The 23390-nt window shown below is 41.3% G+C and overlaps 3 protein-coding genes across 7 annotated transcripts in view; 1 reads left to right on the top strand and 2 right to left on the bottom strand.

Moving 5' to 3' along the window:
- The window catches only part of WT1 (WT1 transcription factor), an 81955-nt gene extending 77771 nt beyond the window's left edge, over positions 1 to 4184 (bottom strand). For 4 of the 5 annotated variants that reach the window (XM_053981519.1, XM_053981521.1, XM_053981522.1 and 1 more), the window contains exons 1-2: positions 4072 to 4184; positions 2612 to 2726 (exon numbers count right to left, since the gene is read on the bottom strand). The gene's annotated coding sequence lies outside the window, so the exon portion shown is untranslated. Of the gene's footprint in view, positions 1 to 2611; positions 2730 to 4071 lie in introns of all 5 variants that reach the window. The other variant, XM_053981520.1, reaches the window with a different exon arrangement.
- A 4446-nt stretch (positions 4185 to 8630) lies between these two features.
- Positions 8631 to 23115, top strand: EIF3M (eukaryotic translation initiation factor 3 subunit M). The gene is made up of 11 exons (XM_053979178.1): positions 8631 to 8742; positions 10045 to 10177; positions 11099 to 11237; positions 11616 to 11739; positions 12181 to 12275; positions 16631 to 16714; positions 18005 to 18104; positions 18518 to 18599; positions 21655 to 21798; positions 22339 to 22399; positions 22826 to 23115. The coding sequence occupies exons 1-11, from the start codon at positions 8701 to 8703 to the stop codon at positions 22944 to 22946; spliced, it is 1125 nt and encodes a 374-aa protein (XP_053835153.1). The 5' UTR covers positions 8631 to 8700; the 3' UTR covers positions 22947 to 23115.
- CCDC73 (coiled-coil domain containing 73) overlaps positions 16045 to 23390 on the bottom strand; it is a 62831-nt gene continuing 55485 nt past the window's right edge. The window contains exon 21 of the mRNA XM_053979177.1: positions 16045 to 16184. Within this exon, the coding sequence (XP_053835152.1) occupies positions 16159 to 16184 (26 nt within the window). The 3' untranslated portion in view covers positions 16045 to 16158. The remainder of the gene's footprint in view (positions 16185 to 23390) is intronic.

The following is a 23390-nucleotide window of genomic DNA, read 5'->3' as shown; positions in this document are numbered from 1 at the left end:
ACAATCACTGGATAAAACCCACTATAGATTAATGAAAAAATCTGAACAAATCCTGAACTGCTCAAGGAAGGGTACACAGTTCTGACAGATCCCTTAGTACAAATGGTGGGAGTAAAACATATCCACATGATAATCACATCCTTACCAAAATTGAAAACGTATGTGAAAGTCATGGTGGTCTTGCAAAAATATAAACTCATAAACGATTTTTTGATTTGGCGTCATCATTCATTTCTTTCATTTGAGAAATCAGTTTTAGTAGGCCATGCAAAGATTGATAGCTTTTTCATAAAAGGGTATTTTATGAAATAGTGAAATGTAGCATATTTCTACCTGATAAATGCAGAGACCTGTAAACTTTGAACCCACGTTGGCCTTTGTTGCTCATGACCCTGTTTAAGTGATTTATTTTCTTTTAACAACTGCAGTCTGCAGGAGGTAGAATATACTGCATAGATCTTTAATTCTGTTGAAAATTGAACAGTTTAAACAGAATGGCTGACATTAGAAGAGCTATTACTGAAAAGTCATATTATCTTCATTTCAGTATCCCTTTTAGGAACAATATTTATGGTTAGAGAAAATGCATCATTTATAAAAACAACTTGGTAGGCTGCTGCAGAGCAATGGAGGAGTTGGCATCCTTAGCCCCACATCAGGGTGTCACCAGGACTGCATCAAAGCTAGAGATTCTGGAAACCTGGCATGTGGAAAAGGATAAAATCTGAAAACTGGCCTGTTGTCTAGAAGAACATCTTGAGGGAACAGAATACTCCCCACCCTTGTGAAACATTTGGATATCAAAGAGTTAGCAAATTCCAAGGAAATAATACTCTGCTAGAATTTTTCTGCCAGGCTTTAATACAACAGCGTGTTTATCGTTGACTTAAGTGAATTCAGTTTCTTTTTTGCCCTCTTTTCACTGCTTTTTGTTTTTATTTTGTTAATGTGCACTGAAGTCAAACAGCATCATAAGCATACTTCCCACTCCTCAGTGTGGATGTCACCATGGAAGTTCAGCAGATCAGTCCTCGTCCATCTGTAGGGGGAAACCACCTCAAACCCAAAATATTTACCCTATGGAGACCCAACTTTGTTTTGCTACTGATCTCAGGTGGTTTCCCCAGCAGCACCCCACAACACTGCTGCAATAATCTTCACCAGATGACAAGCCTACAAAATCTTAGCAGGTTTTAATGTGTGTCTCTGCATTATCACATAGTGCTCAAGGCTTATAAAATTAAATGGATATGACCAGAGAAATGAACAAAGCTTTTTTAAAACTCTGCTTTGAAGTTGCTCATTCATGAAACACGCTTCTGTTAAGCGAGCTCCGTGTTTGTGGAACATCTCATGAATATATGGTTCTTTAATAAAAACAATAAAAGTTTAAAGCTCCCCTACTTTTCTCTGCTCTTCATTATTAGAAATAAATCTTATGAAGCAGATAAAAGTATTACAATTAATCCCTCCTGAATGGAGACAGTATGTACTCTTATTTTCAATACGAGAGAAAATGGCTTTGACTAGAGTGGCAACAACTGGCAAGCTGGTTTTATAGTTTTGATTTATTGAATATTAGGAAATAGACTTTTTTAATAACAATTCCATTTAAGTATTCATTAAAATGGAATTAGTACAAGCAGGGCCAGATTCTGATATCCATATTCTTGTCAGACAGCATTTTATTACAGAAAAGTCTCTCTGACATCAGTGGGATTACTTGTAAAAGGCCATTCAGCATGAGTGAGAACACAGGGCTAGACCCTACAAGGGTACAGAGGTTTTAGGTGCTCCCCCCTGACCCCCACGTGCCCCAAACATCCTTTGGCAATGGCTGGAGCAGTATGGAATTGTGTGCTGCAGGCATCTCATCCACACTGGTGTGCATCAACTCCTGATTCCACAAACAGCTGACCCACCTTGTCCCTGCCCCAGGTATATGGGATATGGAATAGATACCTTCATCCTCACAGGGGAAATCATTCCCAAGTGCTGATTATTTTGATTTATATTTATCTTCACAGTTCTTTCAGTCTAAGTTTGACCCAAAGAATGCATAGTACATATTGCCATGAAAAAAGCACTATGAAAATGAATTTTGATTTATAAGAAAAATCATTCAGAAGGAAAAAAGTAGGGGGTCACAGTAATGAATCTTACTAAAGGATCAAGGCTGTGTACTCCACTTCTCTTTGCACAGCAGAAGAAAAGGCCACCTTGCATTTTTATTTGTACACTCCTGATTTAAATACACAAATAAACAAATTCCAGTAAACTCTTGAGATGGCACCGGGTAAAGAGAACTGTCTTAGTTATTACTGTTACTGATAATGAGAATAAGCACATTGATTTTTCCCATATGTAACCTAAAATGTCTCCAATTCTGAGTTCTAGCACCTGTCCTGTATTTCTTTATTCAGTAATCTCTATAACAAACAGGGGAAGAGGCTGAGAAATTTGACCTTTATCCATAAAACAATGATGGATGAGCAAATTGTGAATATCCTAATATATCTTTTGTTCAGAATTACTTGGCAAAATATTTGGACAAATAATTTTTAGTATATATGCTGCAATTTCATATTTTCATTACTTTCACAGGTCATACCTGGAATATGCTTCTACTCCTCGACTGGGTGAACACAGAATTCAGCCCTGACAGCAAATACTTCACAGCCTGTTCCCTGTAGGTTCCTGCAGAATCTCACAGCAAAAAAACTCATCTGCTAATAGAAAAACAAATATGGTCAAACCCGATTTGTTTAATGCTTCTTTAAGTATAAAAAGAGGTCTATTTATTTGTTTTATTGTAATCTAATGTAATGTATTATAGTTATAGCATAATATAATGTAGTACAATTAGTAAACAGACGACTTCCTATTGTTTAACTTTGGTTTAAAAACTGCCCAACACTAAAGGTTTCTGTTGTAGAGTTCTCAAAGGTCAGACTTGAAAGCCTAAAACTTCAGGTTCTACTGAGATAAAGGCACAGTGCTTTGCAAAGTTATGCTATTATGCCTGGTTATAATCTTCACTGACTTCAGAAATAATTGCTTTCCTCAAACAAAAAGGAAGTCTGATTCTAATTTGCTATCTAGATCTACATTCTTATATTCTTTTTATAGATTTTGAACAAGTTATCACTGGAATCTTCCTTCACTCAAACATAAGTGAAAGTTTTATCTTACTTCAGATATCACAAAAATAATTTATGGCTAAGGAAACAAAACCTTTTGTCTCACAATATATTTCTTTGCGACAGCTGTGGTATTTCACTGAAAGCACAAAAGCTGTGATGGTCTGGACTGCAATCAACCATTTTTAATAGGAAATTTTTAAAGACTTTTAATAAGATCCCCTAACATAATTTATGGGGAGAGGTTTTGAAGTGAAGAGGCATTGTTTGGCAAAGTGTTCTTCCTCTAAGCTCAGGAAATTTAAATAATTGAGTGCTCATTTCCTCTAAACTTAGGATTTCTCCTTCAAAATGGTTAAGAAAAACACCTGCTACACTAGCAGCAAAATAAGCATATCAAGAGTCCAAAAAAAAATTTCTAAATGCTTTTCAGAGGCAAAACTCCACGTCAGAACCCAATACTATTAATAATAATGCAATATTGAATCTTGCTCCTTCAAGTCAGAATTTTTCATACATATCTGGAATGAAGACAGCATGCTGGTCAGGGCAACTGCACCTATGAACTGATACGCTTAGGGGAATAAGTGGACAAAAGTGGAGAATTTACAGATTACAAGAAAACCAGATGAGCACCCCAAAGTTACTGTAGTTACTGAAGTTATGCAGAGTTCCTCTGGCTACAGAACTTGGCTGGAAGAATAAGGATAACAGGCTTCCCCTGAGATCTCTGACATATCTTGCAAGGAGAGGCTCAAAGGGTATTTCAGCAGTTTCCCTTTAGCCCCAACGAGAACTAGGGAAAAAACAGAAACATAAGTAGGAAGCACAACTTCGATACATTGATAAAGCTAATCAAAGCTCCTAAATATGAAACAGATTTCGTTTGGCTGTCTGGCAATTCGGATGAAGTTTTAAATTATTTTTTTACCTTTTCTGAGTAACTCATATGCCGTAATTGTGACTCAAACTAAAAGCTGATTTAACGGTGTTCTGCTCGTTTAGGTCGGCTAGAATATCCCTCCCAATGGAGAAAAAAAAAAAAAAAAAGAGGGAGAAACTTTGAAGCGAGGAGTCCTGAAGAGCTCGGGCACAGAGGCATAGCCGGGACTCGCCCGGGTCACGGCGTGTCCGAGACCTGCAGAGGGCACTCAGCACAAAACCGATCAGCGCCGGGAAAAGGGGCGCAATTCCCAGCGGCTGCTCATCATCGCACGGCCTTCCTGAGACACAGCGCGACTGTCATCTCTCCTGCAGAGAGAACCATAGGAATAAATAAATAAATAAATAAATAAATAAATAAATAAATAAATAAATAAATAAATAAATAAACTATAAACTATAAACTATAAACTATAATAAATAAATACATAAATAAACTACAAATATATACATAATAAATAAACTATAAATAAACTATAAACTATAATAAATGGATAAATAAATAAACGACAAATATATACATAATAAATAAACTATGAACTGTAATAAATGGATAAATAAATAAACGACAAATATATATAATGAACAAATAAATAAACCATAAATAATCTATAATAAACAAATAAATTATAAATATAGAATAAATAAATAAATTATAAATAAACGATAAACTTTAATAAATAAATATATATAAATAAACTATAAATATATACATAATAAATAAAGAAATAAACTATAAAAAATTGATAAATACATAATAAATAAATAAATAAATAAATAAATAAATAAATAAATAAGAGGGATTCTGGAGAGGAATAATTATGCCATCACAGGCTCTGCGCTTCCTTTCCTTATTGCAGAAGATCTTTTTCATCAATGCCTTTAATGAAAGAGGATCAGCTTCCAACCCTTTATTTTCAAAAAGCTGTCTGCTGGTTTCAAAGTGCCTCAATTAAAAAAAAAAAAAAAAAAAAAAAAACAAAAACAAAAACTTTTTAAGATGTGTCACCTGAAGGACTTTGTTTTCTTCAGTCACCACAGTCAGTCACACAGGACAGAATGTCACCTCTCTCTCCGGTTTGCCTACAGAAACAAAACAAAGCAATTTACAGTGAGTACCAGCCAAAATTCCTCTTTTTCCTTCAGCAGCCAAGCCTTGCTCGGGTGGTAAGACCTTCCCCACGTTCCACAGACACACACACAGCCTCACACACGCCAGGCAGCCCTAGTGACCCCCTGGCTCCTGCTCCGGGCTGTCCCTGCGGTCGCAGCCCTCCCTGCAGACCTGCTGCCCCAGGGCACTGGGGCCGAGGAGTGGGATCCTCCCCTGCTCTAACCCCATCCACACCCCGTTTCTGAAGCGGCTTCACCAGCTGCACCCAGCGCTATAAACAACGGCCTCGTTTCCACAGAAATGCCATCATTCTGGTGACACACAGAGCCATTCCTCCGCTACACCTTCTTTGCATCGGTAGTCTCACAAAACACATACTGCCCCCTTTGTATTCAAAGTGGCCTTCCTGATGCACAAGTTCAAACCCCAGCTATCATCTATCATCTTAATTCTTCTGGGACAAATAAAGTATCATGCAACAGACCATATGTGGATATTTCAGCAGAGCTCTTTGGAGTCATGTCCTGTCTCCTCGATGTGATCCGTGGATATTTTCATATTTTCAGAATAACACATGACAAGCTTCCACCTGGGTACGCTGCCTAAGTAAAAATAGACACTGGGCCTGGGAGATCCCTGTGTGACTTGGGCCATTTGCACACCCTGAGGTAGCTTAGGCATCTGCAGAGGAATTTATTTCAGACACAGCATGGGATCTGTGGGACACTCATTGCAGCTTGCAGGCATGCACAATATTCCAGAATCAAACTGGCAGCAGGCACGTGCTTTAGCACCTGAAATGTCTCCTAAAGCCATGTGAAAATCTAATGCATGATGCAGCCCTGTCCCCCAGGGTGATGGATCCCAGTTACCTTTACTGTCACAGGACTGTGCTAAGCAGTACCAGAGGAAAACCACCTACATTTTAAAAATGCTCACACATTCTCTGAAAATCAGATCCCCTTCGAGATCAGACACACAAAGGAGAGACCTGTATCTATAACTTCCAGGATGCTGACCTCTGAAATACAACGTACTGGTAAGACAGTATCAGACAGTATTAAAATATTCTGGTTAAAAGATAATAAATCAGCTACAATAGGGATAATATTTTAAAAATACTGCCTAAAGTACAATAAACTAATTAGGCAGGATTCATATGATGGAAAAATAAAAAGCTGAAGCATTATTTAGAAGTTACACAAGCATGTAGATGATTAAAACTAAGTAGAGTCATGACATTTAATAAAGGCAGCATGGGCCTTTATCAGTTTCATTGTGCTCAGTGCTGTAAGTCTCAGAACCCGGCGTTCAAAATCCTGTTCTAGTTGTTAGACTCAATAAATGAATGTAGTTATGATTTGGTCAGGTTTATAAAATAAGGTTTCTGTACAGCGGTCTTTACTAACTGTCTTACTGGTTGCACTTGGTAATTTTAGAGGTTGTTCAACCTTACCTACTCTTTGATTTTCTTGGCTTTCACTTTAGGTTTTGAGCACGGGACAAGACACCCTGTATGCCTGGCGGTCTGCCAGAGCTGACCAGGAAACTTCTCGAGCAGAGAACATGCGGAACACCAGGTGACACCGAGCAGAGAACACACAGAACACACCAGTGACACGGAGCAGAGAACACACGGAACACACCGGTGACACCGAGCAGAGAACACACAGAACACACCGGTGACACCGAGCAGAGAACACACAGAACACACCGGTGACACCAAGCAGAGAACACACGGAACACACCGGTGACAGCGAGCAGAGAACACTCAGAACACACCAGTGACACCGAGCAGAGAACACACCGGTGACACTGAGCAGAGAACACACGGAACACGCTGGTGACACCGAGCAGAGAACACTCAGAACACACCAGTGACACCGAGCAGAGAACACACTGAACACACCAGTGACACGGAGTGAGGGCTCCTCGCCTCTCAGTGCAGCGGGAGCACAGCAGCTCAGTCCAACTCCAGAAAAGATGCCAGCCTCCGTGGGGAACTGCGGTCCTTGCCCCCACGCCTTTCACTCCCGACACACCTGCACGAAGGCTGGTATCTGACCTGCGCCTGGAAAAGTACTGGGCAAGAAGCACTTCAGCTTTTAAGTGGGGAGAAAGGAAGGGGACTGCTGTGGGTGTGTGGGTGTGTGTGGGTGCGTGTGGGTGTGTGTGGGTGTCTGGGTGTGTGTGTGTGGGTGTGTGTGGGTTTGTGTGGGGGTGTGGGTGTGTGTGTGGGGGTGTGGGTGGGTCTGTGTGGGTGGATATGTGTGTAGATGTGTGGATGTGTGTGTGGATGTGTGTCTGGATGTGTGGGGGTGTGTGTGTGGGTGTGTGTGGATGTGTGTGTGAGTGTGCGGGTGTGTGTGTGGGGGTGTGGGTGTGTGTGGGTGGGTGCATGGGTCAGTGTGTGTGGATGTGTGTGTGTGGGTGTGGGTGTGTGTGTGGATGTGGGTGTGTGTGGGTGGGTGTGTAGATCAGTGTGTGTGGATGTGTGTGAGGGGATGTGTGGATGTGTGTGGGTGTTTGTGTGGGGGTGTGTGTGTGTGTGGGTGTGGGGGTGTGTGTGAGGATGTGTGTGTGTGTGGGTGTGTGTGTGGATCTGTGTGTGTGGGTCAGTGTGTGTGGATGTGTGTGTGGGTGTGTGTGGGTGTGTGGGTCAGTGTGTGTGGATGTGTGTGAGGGGGTGTGTGGGTGTGTGGGTGTGTGGGTGTGTGTGTGGGTGTGGGGGTGTGTGTGTGTGTGGGTGTGTGTGTGGATGTGTGTGGGTGTGTGGGTGTGTGTGTGGGTGTGTGTGGGTGTGTGTGGGTGTGTGTGTGGGGGTGGGTGGGTGTGTGGATGTGTGTGTAGATGTGTGTGTGTGGATGTGTGTGTGTGTGGGGGTGTGTGTGTGTGTGTAGATGTGTGTGGATGTGTGTGGGTATGTGTGTGGGTGTGTGTGGGTGTGGACGGGTGTCGGTGCCGCGGCCGCGCCCGGCGGTGGGCAGGGCCGTGCTGGGCAGGGCCGTGCCGGGGAGGACCGTGCTGGGAAGATCGGAACAGCCCGGGCAGGGCCGAGCCGGGCGGAGCGGAGCGGTCCGGGCAGAGCAGAGCAGGGCAGGGCAGGGCAGAGCAGGGTGGAGCGGTCCCGGCAGGGCAGAGCCGGGCAGGGCAGGGCCGGGCCGGGCAGGGCAGGGCAGGGCAGGGCCGAGCCGGGCACGGGGCGGAGCGGTCCGGGCAGGGCAGGGCAGGGCGGAGCCGGGCAGGGCAGGGCCGAGCCGGGCACGGGGCGGAGCGGTCCGGGCAGGGCAGGGCAGAGCCGGGCAGGGCAGGGCCGAGCCGGGCACGGGGCGGAGCGGTCCGGGCAGGGCAGGGCAGGGCGGAGCCGGGCAGGGCAGGGCCGAGCCGGGCACGGGGCGGTCGGAGCGCGGGGCCCGCCCGCTCGGCGCGGGAAGCGGAAGCGGCGCGGCCTGGCGCGGTGGCGGAAGCCGCTCCGCCTTTCCGGAGCGCGGCGTGCTCGGAGCCATGAGCGTCCCGGCCTTCATCGACATCACCGAGGAGGATCAGGTCAGCGTCCCCGGGGAGCGCTCGGCCCCGGGCCGGGGGGCCGGGCCGAGCCGTGCCGGGGGCCGGACGGGCCCCGCCGTGCGCGCCGCGAGCGCTCCGCGAACTCGCCCGGGCTGTTCCCTACAGAGACCGGACAGACGAAACTTAATGGCTGAAAGATAACCCGGTGTTTGCAGTTCCCTCTTCAGTGTTCCGCCTCTCCGGCGCTTCGCTTTCATCGCTCCTCAGCCCCGCTTTTTAGTTAGGAGAAGAAAGCGGCTTCACATATGGGCGTTACTTGGGTTTTGTGGAATTCTCGGTACTGCAGGCACGGGAAGTGGGAATTCTGTCTTTGAGCTGCTGCTTTGTTGTGCCTTTGGCTTTGGGGGCTGCTTGTTCCCAGCGTTGTTGAAGTATGCATGTGTACGTACGTGTTTATGTGTACACAACGTGTGCATGTACACACTGGAAATCTGCAAGAAATGCACACAGGGCTACAAGCCATCAGCCCAGTTTTCACTTGCTATAGTGCCTGCTACAGCCCCATCAAGTAGTTGGTGTGAAACATCCTCAGTACAGTTTGTCCGAGGGCATTTAGCTTTTTTTTCTGGTTCCAAAATGATTTGACACTGAAGGAGATGTAAATGTCACAGGTCAGAAGTGCCCTGTACCAAAAGTTGTATGGCCTCAGTTTGTTTCTCAAGGGTTGTGGTTCTGCTGGTGAAGCCCTGAATTATAATGAATAGGCCTGTTGCTGAGGAAAAGGTATTTTCTTGGTGTAGGTTTAAGTCCTAACAGTGTAAGGCAGCTCGTGACATTATAAGGCTGAGTTGAATGGGGCTTTCCACCTGGTTTAGTGGAACGTTCCTTGCCTATGGCAGAGGTGAGGAGCAAGATGATCATTAAAGTTCCTTCCTACCCAAGCCATTCTGTAGATTAGTAACTGTTGTTGTGAAGTTGTGAAGACAACGTTCTGCCCTCTCTAAAGTGGCTTTGTTTATACCTTTTTTCTTTTCTGGTGCAGAAGCAACTAAATGGTTTTAATGTTTGTCTGACATTTGCAGAGGGAGTAAAAGAGTAAAACTTTGTTAGAAAGTGTCTTTGTCACAAAAACTTGTTAGGCCTGCAGTGCAGTACCCAGTTGTAAGTGACACAGTGAGGCTGTGAGAAAGCCCAACAGCTCTGTGACCTGTTCAGTCACTGGCAGAGCAGCAGGTTCAGCGTCTGGCAGAACAAAGTTCTGAAAGAAATTTAATTGCTTTGACTTCGTTATTCACAAAACAACTGTTTTGTTTAGTATGTGTTGGCTTTCTCTTTTTTAAGGCTGCAGAACTGCGAGCTTACCTGAAATCCAAAGGAGCAGAAATCTCTGAAGAAAACGCTGAAGGCGGACTTCATGTGGACTTGGCACAGATTATTGAAGTGTGTGATGTGTGCCTGAAAGAGGATGACAAAGGTTTGCACCTCTAAGTCTTGTTGGTTTTGCTGTTTATCGCTGTGAGTGGTTTCAAACAGTAGCAGCTGGCAGAATTTAGAGATGTGTAGCATTAAAACACAAGCTGTGCATCCTAATAAAACTGGAAGGGCACATTTCCATCACTGCCATGGAATATTTGCATGTACTCTGCCCCTCCTTTCTCTGAACACTCTTTGAAGAAGTCAGAAGCTGAGCTAGACTCTGCTTGTAATGAGGGTGTAGAGACTTGTATGTAAAATAGAGTTTTTGATGCTCAGCTGTCATTTTAGGGAATAGATAATGTTTTCCCTATGTAATGAATTTTGTTCTTTTTCTTTGCTTGACTGATAATTGGGCAGACTGAAAAGAAAACACAAAACTGGTGTGGTTCTGTTTGTAAAGGATGGAACACCACACTTAAAACAGGAGCTGGGGAGGGTCTGTAATACACTTCATTGTTCTTGAGGACGTTTTCCCTGTGGTCTGGGTGTCCCTTGTCCTGGTGAAATGTTTTACTGTGCTTGAGCACTAGGTGTTACTGTTCTCACTGTAGAACCATGGGCAGTTTCCTGGATGTGCAGGAGGAAGCCACTGTGTGGAACCTAGAGTTCCTCTGATTTCTCCTGTGTGTAAACAGAGAATTCAGAGTAAGTGTGATATCAAATACCATGTTCTGTGTTGACCTTAGAGTGGTAATTCTTGTCTTACATGGTGTAAGCCCACCTGAGCCAGGTTATGGTACATTCTGATTAATATGCAGCTTGGTATCTTGGCAGTTTCTTTCTTTTACAATTCTTACTCATGCCAGGTGGTAATTCATATCAAAAGTATAAATTACTGTTAACAAAAGTATATCCAGCACAAGGTAGCTACTGATTGCTGCTTGCAGTTTCAAACAGCTGTATGTTTTGGTTTATGCAGATGTGGAGAGTGTGATGAACAGCGTTGTCTCTCTGCTTCTTATCCTGGAACCTGACAAACAAGAAGCACTGATTGAAAACCTGTGTGAGAAGTTGGTAAAGTTTCGGGAAGGAGAGCGCCCATCTCTTAGACTGCAGCTGTAAGTATTGAACAGGGCAAAGTGAGACAGTGGTGGCTTGGCAAAGTAACTGTGCCTCTGAAGAGGAAGGATTATCTTGTATGTCTTTAAATCAGAGTGTGGGCTGTTGCAGGAAGCACTCTTTTTTACCTTCTTTTCACTGTCATAAAATATTGGTACTTCTATTTTTTTTTCCTTGGTTATTGCAGAATAAAATTAATATGTATAGTTTTCAGCTTTGCTGAAAATGATTACAAAACTGGAAACTGTTACACTTCATGGATGTAAGGTGCTGCCAGATGCTTTTTACCAGCGTGTGTCTTAAAAGAACATTGACATGCACAGCAGTGATGTTTTTTGAAAGCTCTCTAACTTCGTTGTCGGTTGTTTGCGGTTTAGCCTGAGCAATCTCTTCCATGGCATGGACAAGAACACTCCTGTGAGGTACACAGTGTACTGCAGCCTTCTCAAAGTGGCCTCGTCCTGTGGTGCCATCCAGTACATTCCAACTGAACTAGATCAGGTAATTAAGTGACCCTTCAAGTTGTGGCCTTTGCATGAACCGTGTCACACCTAAATATTATTCAGAGCTGTTACAGTCCATCTTTTACAAATTGCCAGAGCCTAGAGAAATTACCATGAAGATGAATAGAGAGAAGCAACACCTCTCCTGTGAGGGAAAGCTGAGAGCTTTGGGATTGTTCAGCCTGGAGAAGAGAAGGCTCCAGGATGCCTTTATTGCAGTACTTTAAAGGGGGCTCATTAAAGAGGGAGAGCGACTTTTGACATGGGCAGATAGTGATAGGACAAGGGGCAATGGGAGCAGGAGAATCAGAAGACCTAAAAGAGAAATCTCTGTGCAAGATATTTTGAATTCTTTTCTGCTTGGGAGAAAATGAGAAGTGTTTGTAGTGCTATTTTAATCTTTTCCTGAATGCTTCTTTTTCACTCGTATTCTCCCTAGGTCCGAAAATGGATTTCTGACTGGAATCTGGCCACAGAGAAAAAGCACACTCTCCTGAGACTGCTCTATGATGTCCTAGTAGACTGCAAGAAAAGGTATAAAAGATAAGTCACACATACTAGATAACTCTGTATTTTGATGTAGTATAGGTGATCTGTAGGGAAAGTATTTCTCAAAGGACTTGTAAAATTAATCTGTACCCATAATTCAATCCAAATACACTTCTGGGTTTTTTTTAAAAAATATTTTTAAGCACTCTTGTATTAAACCAATGTTCCCAATAATATTAAAGTTAGTAGTGAATTAGCTGTAAACCACAGACTCCCAAAACAACACTATTCCTTTCTATAAATAATAATCTTAGTGCATTGTAGCATTATGCCAAGTTTATTATTTAATTGCACTTTTGACATTTTAGTGCATGGTAGTGCTATCTCTTACTTAATGATGTGGGAAGGCTTATCAATCATGGCTAACAGAATCAGTCTTTTTATGTAAACATTACCTTCAGGACAGAGCTTTCCACTAGTCATGGAAATTAATGTCCACAGAATACCTGCTTGGCCATTTTGAATTATTATCCTGGATCATAGGAAGCATCTTTGATCTAACAAACTTGGCAGACCTCTGTCTTCTGGCATGTAGAGTAATCCAGTGTGTATGGTGCCTGTAAACTAATGCAGGTCAGAACTGAGAGCTGTCATCAGTTTATCTTACAGAAATGATACAGTGGATTGACTGCCCTGGCCAGGGCTGCAGTGATGGGCTGCTGTCCAGTGGTTCAGGGTGTAGTTCCACAACAGCTCAAGCCTATTTAACCTGTCCCTGCAGTTTGGGATGGGGATGTGGGGGGTGTGAGTTGCTTCCCCCTGCCCTCCCACTCTGTTTTCTGAATTACTTTCTCAAGGCTTCTTTGATTTTCATGGTGAGGCAGCATGAAGCCCCCTCCACTGCTGACCCACGGTGGTACCAGGACTGCACTTGCATAACCTTGCACTGCTGCAAAAGGAAGTTCTGTCCTGTACCCTCTGTTCCTGTTCCCTCCAGCTGCCAGTACCTGTGTGTGCTTGTGCTGCTGTGGGCATTTGTGTGACTGCACAGGGGCTTGGCCTGGGGACATGACCTTGCTGGGGGTTTAAAAAGGCAAGTGTGAAGCTGTCACAGGTGGAGAAGAGTTCCTCCTGTCAGAACACTTGGCTTATTCTGCCCTGCTGGAATTGTAGCCTGGAAATGCTGCGTCAGCTAGCAGGATCATAACCTCAATTTAGGCATGATTAATCCTCACAGTAGTTACTCTGTGAGCTACATTACTGGGAATTCCTGTTTGTAACACTCAAATGCTTTTGCATTGATAGTTCTGTATGGCAGATTTCAGATGCTCAAAATAAATTCAGAAATGTTAGTCACAGATCTTTTCTATAGCTTAGTGCTTACCTTGTTTCAGAAATATCACACTGATAACATTCCTGCTCTTCCTCACGTCCCATCCTGTTGATTTATTGTGAAGCTTTAACTAGTTTCATTCCCAAACCTAATATCCAAGTATTTTTAGCTAGTCTTGCTGTCAAATCAGTGGATTAAACTCCTAGGTTTTGTTTCCACTAAGGCTACCAGTAACCTTGCTGCTAAATGGTTTTTGCTTGCTAACCACAGAAGATTTTTTAAGACAGCCAATAAAACCTTCCACAAAGCTGTAAGAGGTGACTCCTGCACTCGGTGTCCAAGCTGTTCACTAAGCAGAGCAGCGTTTCAGAGCACTTGCACTTCTCTCCAGAAAAGAAAACAAGAAGTGACCCTGGCACCTTTGACCTGGTTCACTCTCCTGGATCAGTGGGCAGTGTTTGCAATAGTATGGGAAACTCACAGCAGCATTCCAGCTGTAGCACTCAGGAATGTTGCTCTATCTAGCAGCATGGGAAGATAAGCATGGGATAAAAATCATACCTCAATTACTGTTGTTGATTTATAATCAAAGGAAAAGAACCAGATTGTTAAAGACAATTGAATTTTTTTTTTTTTTTGCTTGATTTCTGTTTAACTTTGGTCAATGTGGCAGAAGAGATGGTTTTCTGTAGCTAATAGACTTTCTCCCAGTGGATCTCCAGTACTGGTAGTTAATAGATTGGTAGCTCCTAAAAAGTAGATGTGCAGAGGTTGTGTGGAGTTCCTTTTCCTGTGGTGACAAGTGAAAGTTTGTTTTATCAAACCTTTTCCAGCCACTTTGATGCAGTTTAAAGCTGGTCTCTGCTGGCAGAATTCAGCAGCTTTGGCCCTGCCCAAGTTAAATTCAAACAGGTCTGGCAAGTCTGACTATTAATCCTTGTAGCAAAAAGCTCAGCATGTCAAGCACCTGCAGAGTAATTGTTTCATTTAATTTTAGTTCAGTTTTGTATCATGTAATGTAGAGGGACTTGATTCCAGCATCTCACCAAGTCTCTGATGCTCTGCTGTGGTTTTTTCCTTCCTTTTACCTGCCATCACTCTTAAGCTCTCACTGGCTTTTTGTCAAGTTATGCATCTAGACTGGTAAGTGGAGCCAAGAGCATTTGTTCAGGCTGTTTTGCTAGAAAAAATGTTCACAATTGCACCTTAGGTGAGACACATTTAACAACAAGCTGTGGTAAAACAGTGATCTGTATTAGTGCTTGAAACAGCCTAATTTACTGCAGTAATCAAACTTTAGCACACAAAGTTTGGGAGTAATTGACTTGTAGCATTCTGTTGTTTCCTAGAAATACAAGTGACTAGTTCCACTCCTTCCCCACTTTAAAAAAAAAAAAAAAGGCAGGGAATAAAAAAAAAAAGGCAGGGAATTGAAAGTCCTGTTTGATATTAGTTAAGTGATAGCTTTCAATTTTTGCTGCTAAAGGAAAGATTGGGAGAGCAAAAGTGCCAGAAAAATGTAATACAGCTCTGAAGTGCACAAAAACAACTGTTGAAAAGCTTTCATTAGGTTGAACAGCACATGAGCTGAGCCTCTTTGATAGCTGTATATTGCCATTCCTGTATTAAACTGGTCCTTTGTCTCCTAGAACATCTAATTTTGGTAAGATTTCATCAGTGCTAAAATCATAGTCAGTCACAGACTGATTTACCTGCAGATGCTTCTCTCATATATAAAGCTGTCTATTTTTTTTTTTTTCACTGATACAGAACTGTCAGTTCATCAACATCAATATTGGTTACCAGGGCAAAACATAAGCTGACCTCTTTAATGCTGGAGTTTTAAAACAAATATTTCATTAAAGCTTGTATCCCTGAACACGGTTCTGCAATGCTGGGATTTATAGAAAATGCCCCTGCCTGGGGACAAATGTACATCCAGATTATATATGATACTGGGTGTTGCCCATGAGGTCTTAATATTTGTGCTGCACATCTCTCAGATCTGGTAAATCCTCTGAGAACAAACTTCACCCTATAGAGTGGCTGTCAAGCAGTGATGTGGTGACAGTTCCAATAAGTACCCTTTTAAAGACAGTGTTATTGTACTACAGAAACCCTTCAGCCCTGTGGTGCTGTATGGGTTAAACCTCTGTCACAGCACACTGGGCATGTGGTGTTGGTTTGTTCCTCCCTGTGCAGTTTATGCCATTGGCCTAAGTCACTAAGGCAAATTGAAACTTTATTCTCCCAGTGTTTTAGGGAAAACTGTGTGTGCTTTCAGACCAAGTGGGATAATTTGTTATAAATTTTGCAACAAGCATCAGGGGTTGCTGGCCTTGTTGGTGATAAAACTGTGAAGTGAAAATAAATCAAAATCTGTTAAAATGACACAGTAACGATCTCAGAGCTGCTTTGCAATAGTATTGATGTTTACAAGATCATCTGGCTGGACAAGGCTGTAGGTTTGCTCAGCTTTCTGAGAAGGAGTTGTTTGTCTAAAAGCTGTCTGTCAGAGCAGTGCTGGAAGCTTCAGAGCAGCCTCAGCCAGTCTCTTTGCTGGCTGCCTGATTTCATCAATAAAATGAGCAGCTCTCACTCAGAATATTTGAAGAGAGAATCTGTGAAAGAAGAGAGCAGCTTTTGTACAGTCATTTTCCTGACCATAAATATTCTTTAAGAGATGCCATTTTACATTTGAAATAAACTTTGCAGTGCTACTTACTGCATAATGATTAAATCCAGATGTGCACAAGAGGAGCATTCTAGTGAACCATATAAAGCTGTTCCTAGCTCAGAAAGCTTTTTCCATAACCAGCAGGTAATTAATCAGTTTAAGAGAATGAAATGAAGGGTGAAGATAAACATTTTGTAGAACAAGAATTGAAAGAATACATCCAGCTAATTTGTTCTCTCCACTAGAATTAAAATGGATCATCTACATCTTTTTCAAGTGTGATTTAATTGGACCTATAACATCATAATGGAATTATTTAAATATTTGAGTATCTTGTTTGAACAAGTTTTTCAGCAATCCTGAGGTAACTTTATTTTTTTTTTTCTACAGTGACACTGCAGCAAAAGTAATGGTGGAGCTATTGGGAAGTTACACAGAGGACAATGCTTCCCAGGCTAGAGTTGATGCTCACAGGTAAGACTGACTTCCCAGTTTCCTTAAAAGTAACTTTTCCTCAATTGCCAAATTATTTTGATCCCCTTACTGTTAAGAGCATTGAATTCCTTGGCCTGGCAGGCCAAGGGCCCTTCCTGGCCTCTTCTGTAGCATTGCTGACTCAGTCAAGAGTTTGTCTCTGCAGTCTGCTGTAGGTCGGGTTGTAGGCACAGCCAGGTTTATTCCAGTGTGCAAGTGCACAGGAATGTTCCTGCTCACTGCTGAGAGAGATCAGCCTTGGCTAAGGACTTCACATCAGCTGTGCACTCAAAATCTTTTATTCCTGTACTGGAATCCTTTATTTCAGCTTGTTTTACTTTTTGCCTGTTTTATTATCTGACCGTGAGCATTCTTTTCAAATAGCACTTTCTCTTGAAAAAGCATTGTTGCTGTCTTCTCTACGAGTACAAAGGATGTGAACTGCACAGAAATAAGCTTACCTGTTGAACAAGCTGGGACTAAATTGATTCATAACAGTGCATTTTCCCCACTGGCCAAAATGAGTAAATGCATGTGTTTTGATGTTCTGTCTTAGGAATTAGCTAAGTTCTGCCAGATGTGCACTAGCAGTAGTTCTCAAGGGAGTTGTTTATACTTAACCATGGAGGAAGATCAGGATGATTCCTTTGGAAAATCAGTGTCTGTGCATAAGTGGGAACTTCACTGCAGCAGGCTGCAGCCTGTTCCCTCTGAGAGAACTCGTGTGCCCAGGGCTGTGTCCGTGCAGAGTTTGGGTTCTCCTGGTGTCCTGGTGTGGCAGAGTGAGCCAAGGTTCTGATGTGCAGCTGAGAAAAGCTTTCATCTGCACTTCTGCTTCTAGTCTGGAGCTGCAACTGAGAAATCCTGGGCCTTGCACCAAGCCCCTTGTTTGGTGTTGGGGTTTTCTCTGTTTTGTGTCACATACTCAAGTCTAATTAAATCTTCCAAAACAACTTAATTCTATGAAATTTTAGGAGCACAGTAAAAATACCTCTAGGAACAAAGGCTGTGCTGGAAGTAAATGCATAGATGGAAACTGTAGGGTGATCTGTGGTTTGACCACCTGGCACATTTCATTTGGAATACTGGACAAATTACTTCATGCTTCCTGTTCCTTGGTTTTTCCATCTGTAAAATGAAGTTTAAAATTGGAATGTGACATATGTTACTTCTAATAATAATTGAAAACCCTTGTGTGTTTCCTAGAAGGCAAGGAACAACAAATTGAGTTGCTCTTAGTCATAAAGATGTGTATTGCTCTGAAAGTGAGCATTTTCCTTTTCTCATCAGATGTATTGTACGAGCATTGAAGGATCCAAATACCTTCCTCTTTGATCATCTTCTTGCCTTAAAACCAGTCAAATTTTTGGAAGGAGAACTTATTCATGATGTAAGTAACTTTGTTTTTAAGATGGTTTGATAACAGTAGACTGCTTTGTTTTAATGTGTCTTTTGAAATCCATCAGAATGATTATCTGTGTCAGTAATCCTGAGCTGCAATGTGCTCTTTCTTTTACAGTCTTTAAAATTAAAATTAGATGTGAAACGTTTCCCTTTGAAAGCTTCAGAAACTCAGTTACAAGTCCTGCCCTCACTTGAGTTCTGTAGCAAATCTTAAGTCTGGGGAAAGGAAGTAAGCTCAGCACAGACTGCCCACATCTATTGACAGAAGACAGCATTTCAGCTCTTAACACCTATTTTTCTGTTCAACGCCCAGAGTTTCTATCCATATCTGCCCAGCCTGCAAAAAGGGAAACCAAGATGATATTTAAACTGTTCTGATGTTTGTTTTCCATCTTCTAGCTTTTGACAATTTTTGTAAGTGCTAAACTAGCGTCCTATGTCAAGTTTTATCAGAACAACAAAGACTTCATTGACTCCCTGGGTAAGTTTTCAGATCATTGCATTCCTGACTATTGACATGGTTTAAGGTATGGAAGCCACAGAGTAATTCAGTTTGAATCCATGTATTGAAGCAAGGAAATTTCAAAACAGAGTAGAGTTTGCTGATGATAACCTCTTGTAGATTGTGAGTGGGCCATTAACTGTAGTTTGTTCTTTGAAAACAAGCTGGGTTAAGGCTTTGGAAAAGAACTGTGGTTTTACCCACTGTTTTTTTCCTCTTAGAACTCCCCCCCTGAAAGCTTTAACACACTCATCCTCCAGGCTAGGCCAGAGATCACAACTGCACTGAGGAAACCACCAGCTTGTATAAATTGCCAATTTTTTTTAATGATGAATAACTTTGTAACAGCAAATACTGAGCAGTAAGATAAAGCATGCAAATTGTGTGTGTGTGCCTGCCTGTGCTGATGCATTAGACCCAGCAAGCCACAGTCTGTCCCAGTTAATTTGTTTCATCACATGAAGCAATGTGATGGAATGTTAATGTCAGCACCCTCTTTATTTACACACTGTGGAAAAAAGGAGTAGTAATTAACACTTTGACACTCCCCCGTTGATGTGTAATTGACTGTTTCAAAGGAGCACTGGTTCATAAGCTATTGCATGCATTAAAATTACATTTTTTTATATTCCAGCTTTTTAGGACAGGGGTCAGTGACAATGCAGAAATTGCTCAATGATGCAGATTTTTTTATGACTGCATTAAGGTTTTGACATATTGGTAATGAATAAATGTTTCCATAAAAATACGATTTTTTTTTTTTTATAACTTTGATTTTCAAATGACACTTAAACACTGCCTTGGATGCATTTGAGGAAAGCCACAGTTTTGCTAAAACAGAGTTTAGTGCAGCTTTTTAACACATGCATTATTTTGTTTAATGGAGTGTGATACAATTCTTAGAGTAATTGCCCTCAGAGCTTTAAAATGGTGGTACTTTGGGTATTAAAATGATGGAAATACCAGTGGGATTTTTTGGTGGCTAAAATTAGCAGCAAGTTTTTGGTAGCTTGTAAATGTGTGTATAGGATAAGTGTATCTTTAGTCACGTGTATCTGAACATTAGTTATGCAGACATCTTATGCTTTTCTTTCTCAGGGGAAAGTGGGTTTGGGGCTTATCTTTTAGGTACTTGTCCACAGAAGTATTTGCTGAAATTGCTGTTACACCAACATTTGAATAAATTTATGGAAGATCAATACACACCTAGGTAGCATTAATTGTATTATGTTCAGTTGTTGTGGTTTCTTTTGCCTTGCCTCCCAGTGTCTCTGCTTCCCTCCATGAATTAATTCAGTGTGTGAAATTTCAATATATCTAAGATTTATGTAATGTTAGTAAAATCCTTAAATACCTGTGCAACTGTTTGGAAAGACAGTCTTTACCTTCCACTTATGCTTATTTCTCTATGGTGTTCTCAGAAACTCTCTGTGTCTTTGAGCAGTGGACAAGCAGAGATTTGGAGGGAGCACAGATGGAAATGCTGGGAACTGAGTGGCTCAGCCATGGCTTTGAAAAACAGGGGCAGTTTGCTCTAGACAACAATGCAGTTATTAGATGAGGCATTCAAAAATTATCTTTTTCAAAAATGAGATTTTTAACCATGCTTTAGATTTTAGATTTTTTTTTTTAAACAGCTTGCCAAAATACCTTTGTTTTACAGGCTTTTTAGAACAGGATTCCAGTGGCTGCAGAGCATGGGCTGTAGCTGTAACCTTTCCTGGACCAGGACCAGTTAGAGCTGGCCCAGGAAAGCTGTGCAGTGCAGGCTCCTCCAGGCAGCATCAGTTTGTTACAATTTGTTGTTTTATTAATGCTGACAACTTAGGCCAGCAGTAGCATTATCTGTGTCAACTGCATCGCCCTAACATGGCCACAGTTAATCTGGCATTATCAGCCGTCTTCTTTGCAAAGTTAATCAGCATCTCATTTGCATTTGTTAATTAGGGTTAATGTGTGCTAATTGATTTTTTGATGCTTGTAGAGTTCCATTAAACCCAGTTAGGTATAGTTGCTGGTGCTCCTCATTCGTATGAATTATGGTGATCTCGTTTTTGTTGAATCAGTGCCAAATAGGGAACCTGCATCATAATTACAGCTAATTAACACAACATGATGTCCTGCACTAATGTGCTTCCCTGCTAGTGTATGGGTGTTATAAATTCCAAAGTTACATATTTACTGAAGCTATGGGAATGTTTATAATGTCATTATAGAACAAAAAGAGTGACACTCATTTTTAAGAAACTTCAACCGGATCTTAGTTGGTACCTCATGGACTTTGGATTAAGAAATGCCTTGTTTCATCTCAGTGACTTAACTTGGTTGACCTAGGTGTTTTTCCAGGAAAATGGTCTCTGATTTAGACCTTGGTTCAGTTCCTTGTGTTGGCATTTATGCAGTGATGTAAAAGGTGTAACCTGACCTCAGTATCCGTTCCGCTGGTTTTGAGCAGCACTTTTCTGAGCCATGCTGGATGCTTACATGAGCCTCATGATGCCTTTTTTGCTGTGGACAAACAGATTCAGTAGCAGAATGCTTTCTTCTGGCACCACAATGCTAGGGAACCAGCACTGTGAGAGGTTTATTTTCCAGAAACCACAGGAGAATGAGTGGTGAGGCTCTTAAATTCTTGGCATAATCAGCCATGGATTCTCCGTTTTGTTGCATTGCTGTTCTTCCAGGTGATGCAACTGAAAAACTCACTTGCACTCTTACCACTTCAAATTCTGTTTAGGTGATGTTTTTACTGCTCAAAACCCAAAACTTTAGTAGATAATACATTTTTGCTAAAAACAACAGATCTTGATGAATTCACAATGAAACTTGCTATTTTAGCAAAGGACAAGGCAGATGCAAGATTTGATATTTTACCTCAAAAAAAAAAAAAGTTGATAAAGAAAAGTAGAAGATATTTCAATGTGAAATATCTTTACTATATATGCTTTCAATAATTTAAATTTAACACAAAAAGCAAATTATTTGTATGAATTACAATAAAATCATTAGTTAAACTATCAACACTTTTCCTCAGGCTTGTTGCACGAACACAATATGGCCAAGATGAGGCTCCTTACTTTCATGGGAATGGCTGTAGAGAATAAAGAAATCTCATTTGACACAATGCAGCAGGAACTCCAGATCGGGGCTGATGATGTGGAAGCATTTGTCATTGATGGTAAGAACTGTGGTTCTGCACACAGTGCTCATGAACAAGACCTTTATAGTCTTCTAATCTAATGTTAAATTTTAAGAACAATATTAATTTTGATTCCGGTGCTTTTTACAAGTTAAAGCTGCACAACTTCATGTTTAAAGACAGGTCCAACTGTTGTGTTTTAACCAGTCTCAGTGACAGGAACTGTATCTCATGTAATTCTTTACAGGACTAATAAATTGTTTGCAGGTTTGTCATCTGGTTTTGTTTGCTGTCATTAAAACAGGATGTGTTTGTAGGGGAGAGAAGTTCATAAAATCTGCACAGGATATTGCTTTAATAGATTGGCACCAAACAATAGGATTCTTGCATGACCTTCATCTTGTTACATCATTTTGCTTTTCTGCCTACTAGACCATTAAAACCAACAGCAAAACAGGTTAAGTGAACTGCTGAGTTCTTATGTTTGTATTGATCTCATTTTGAACCATTTTTGTGCAGTTTAATACCTTTGCACCATCATAAAAATGTTGCTCAAAACAGCATTGTTTTTTTTTGCAGCTGTAAAAACAAAGATGGTGTACTGCAAAATAGATCAGACACAGAGGAAAGTCATTGTCAGGTAAAACAGTTCTTCATACATTTTGCAGAACTTCGTGTGTTCTAATTAGTTCACTTACATTTGTAGAATATTCTGACTGGAAGCAAGGTATTATTCCTATCAGTTGCTGGTAGTTAAATAGTTGCTATTTATCATAATTTTATTAAAGCTCACACTGAATGTGATTAGCTTATTTAATGAAAGAGTCCTACTTTCCAGGACATTTCATTTAATGACCTACTAGTGACAAGAATACTAATGACTGTTGTTGCTTTAAATATTTGGGAAGGCTACAGAATTCTCTTATCTGGTGAAGTGCAGCACTTTCTAGAGAGAAAACTGGAATTTTCCTATTTACTTATGAGAATAAAGTAATGCTATAGAAGAATGATTAGGTGAGTGTGACATCTCTAGTAACCTTCTCCCAATTTTGTTTTACTTCTCCAGTCACAGCACACATCGGACTTTTGGAAAGCAGCAGTGGCAGCAATTGTATGACACTCTAAACACCTGGAAACAAAATTTGAATCAAGTGAAAAACAGTCTCCTCAGTCTCTCAGACACCTAAGAATTTTTTTTTAACCTAGTAATATTGCTATAGATGAACTTTATTCAAAACTTTGATAATTTGTGAATGTTTCCAAAAAAATGTATGCAATTGGCTTAAGCTAAATATTCTAAATTGCCACACCAAAAAAAAAAAAAAAAAGGCAATAAAACTAACATGGGAAAATGTTTTCTGTTGATTTTCTTACATAATCAGCAACAAGAAACTGACAATATTGGTTATGTTTCTTTTGTTCATTTTACAGTATGGAGACCTTTCTTTGCAAGCTGTGTGGGGAGGAAGGGAGGGAGATCAGAAAAATGACAGTGCAAGTATTTTTAAAGTAAGAGAAAAATTCCCTTAGACCCAAGGGAGAAGAAATGTGACCCAGTAGAAGTGAAGCTTCATGAAGCCAGATCTGCTGCCTTATCTCTGTAATCATACCTGATCCTTCACTGTGAGAGA

This window comes from Vidua macroura, chromosome 6 (assembly GCF_024509145.1).
Source record: "Vidua macroura isolate BioBank_ID:100142 chromosome 6, ASM2450914v1, whole genome shotgun sequence".
In the NCBI taxonomy this organism is placed as follows: Eukaryota; Metazoa; Chordata; class Aves; order Passeriformes; family Viduidae; genus Vidua; species Vidua macroura.
Note: the sequence above shows the minus strand (reverse complement) of the source record. Positions and strands in the feature narration are given on the sequence as shown.